The 2,035-nt window shown below is 31.2% G+C and overlaps 1 protein-coding gene across 1 annotated transcript; it reads left to right on the forward strand.

Moving 5' to 3' along the window:
• The first annotated feature begins 262 nt into the window (after nt 1–262).
• On the forward strand, nt 263–874 carry LOC149219803 (uncharacterized). The gene has a single exon (XM_089382681.1). The coding sequence runs from the start codon at nt 426–428 to the stop codon at nt 696–698; it is 273 nt and encodes a 90-aa protein (XP_089238807.1). The 5' UTR covers nt 263–425; the 3' UTR covers nt 699–874.
• The last annotated feature ends 1,161 nt before the right edge of the window (nt 875–2,035 follow it).

The following is a 2,035-nucleotide window of genomic DNA, read 5'->3' on the forward strand; positions in this document are numbered from 1 at the left end:
CCGTGGGTAACCCATTTCCTTCTTAAAAACTCATCCTACCCGTCACGGCGACCAAACGATTTCCGGTGTTTTGGGCAAATCCATTTACTTCTAAGTACTCACCTAACCCATCAAACAAATCGAAATCAATGATGTGTCTGTACTCAACTGCTACCAGTTGGTAGGCGGAGAAGCCAAACAAGTGACACCCGTTGCCATTTAATTCCCCAACTCCCCTTCCGCACCCTCGACTCAACCGTTCTTCGCACTACTTAGACGATATATCTCTTATTCATCCATCCTATGATTTCATCCCATTTGCCTACAAATATTCTTGGCCGCCATTGTTCCTCTGCAACTGAAATCCAGGTGGTCTGGACTCTGGAGTTGGCTTGAGTTTCAGTATTCTCTATATCGTTCTTCTTTTGGCACATAGATTTCCAGTTATGATGGCAGCTGCTGCAGTAAATAATGGATTCTTTTTTTTGAATTTCTCTCTATTGCTTGTAATTGTGCTTATGACAGTTCTTGCTACGCCCAGGAAGGTCGTCAACAAGGAATATCCCTGCGAGGATATATACATGGTTGGGGAAGGAGAAACTCTGCAGACAATCATCGAGAAATGTAACGCCCCCTTCATTCTCTTCGACAACCCCCATATCGAAGACACCGACGATATCTACGAAGGTGTGCCACTCAAAATAAGTTATCAGAGGTAGAGATAAGAAAAGAAGGATGATACTCAGCTGGAACAGAAAATCACAAGACTTTGAAATTACAAATTTTAACATTATGTTACTATGTATAATAGATTGTAAGTTCATCCTTAGAAAGAAAGATTGGAGGTTAAGAGAAAAGAAAGATTGGAGGTGAAGAGAAATTGTAGAAATGGTGCTTATAATGTAACTTTCAAGTATATATAGTTTTTTCACAATTGGATCATAAAATCTGTGGAGACTAAACTTTTTTATTTAATTAAGTCCTGAGACTTAATAATATAATTTTTTTATTTAATTAAGTCATGAGACTTAATAATATAGTTTTTTAGTTGAAATAAATTACTTAAATCAATAAAGATAATGTAAAATTATTTTGTATAGGTGTTGTTTTCAGTGCATTTTTTTGGACTTTTTAGTTTTGGAAAAAAAAAAAATTGGTGAAAATTTGATTTGTGTTATTTAAACTATTTTTTTATCATATATATGGATTTAGCACTCTGAAAAATGCCTAAAACACTTCTATTGTGCAGTGGTTATCCATCAAACTTCTGATTTCAATAAATTTTTGCTAGAATTTAGAAAATTTAGACCAAAAACCCATCAAAAAATTCTAAAAAATACACTAAAAATAACTAATCAAACCTACATAAATGTGATCCTCCACTCCGCCATGTCAAATCGCCATATAAAGTAATCTATCTTCTGCTTCAATTTGGTAACTGTTTTCCTGTCCGTAATCGGAATCTGTTTGTTACCTATGATTAGCTAGGATGTCCTTCCCTCGATCTTCATTATCCTTTCAAAAGTTAAAGACAGATATTATAATTAGACCTGCAACTTTGTCACAAGTTGGATGTCCTTCCCTCGATCTTAATTATCCTTTCAAAAGGCATAGACCGATATTATAATTAGACCTGCAACTTTGTCACAAGTTGGTTAGAATTTTACAATTACATTGTTTATAATTTAAGAATTGAAAATATAAAAATAGAGTAAATATAGATTAAAGTTATGAATTATATTACTGTTAGGACAATCATATTAATAACTATAGTTGACAATAAATATAGTTGACATTTGTGTACGGTATTATTTTCTATCATTTTTATATTAATTTGTGTTTAGAAATGAAATTAATCGGTGTAATTTAATATTATTTATTAATATTAATATTATTTAATTTAATTTTTTTTATTAATCTGTGGTTAGAAATGAAATTAATCAGTGTAATTTAATATTATTTATTAATATTAATATTATTTACAATTCTTAATGTCATTAATAATATGTTTTTATAATTATCACATAGCCAGTGAATAAAATTTATTTATGACAAT

This window comes from Pinus tabuliformis, chromosome Q (genome assembly GCF_031772625.1).
Source record: "Pinus tabuliformis cultivar Carrire ecotype Pingquan chromosome Q, CPIR1, whole genome shotgun sequence".
Taxonomy (NCBI): Eukaryota; Viridiplantae; Streptophyta; class Pinopsida; order Pinales; family Pinaceae; genus Pinus; species Pinus tabuliformis.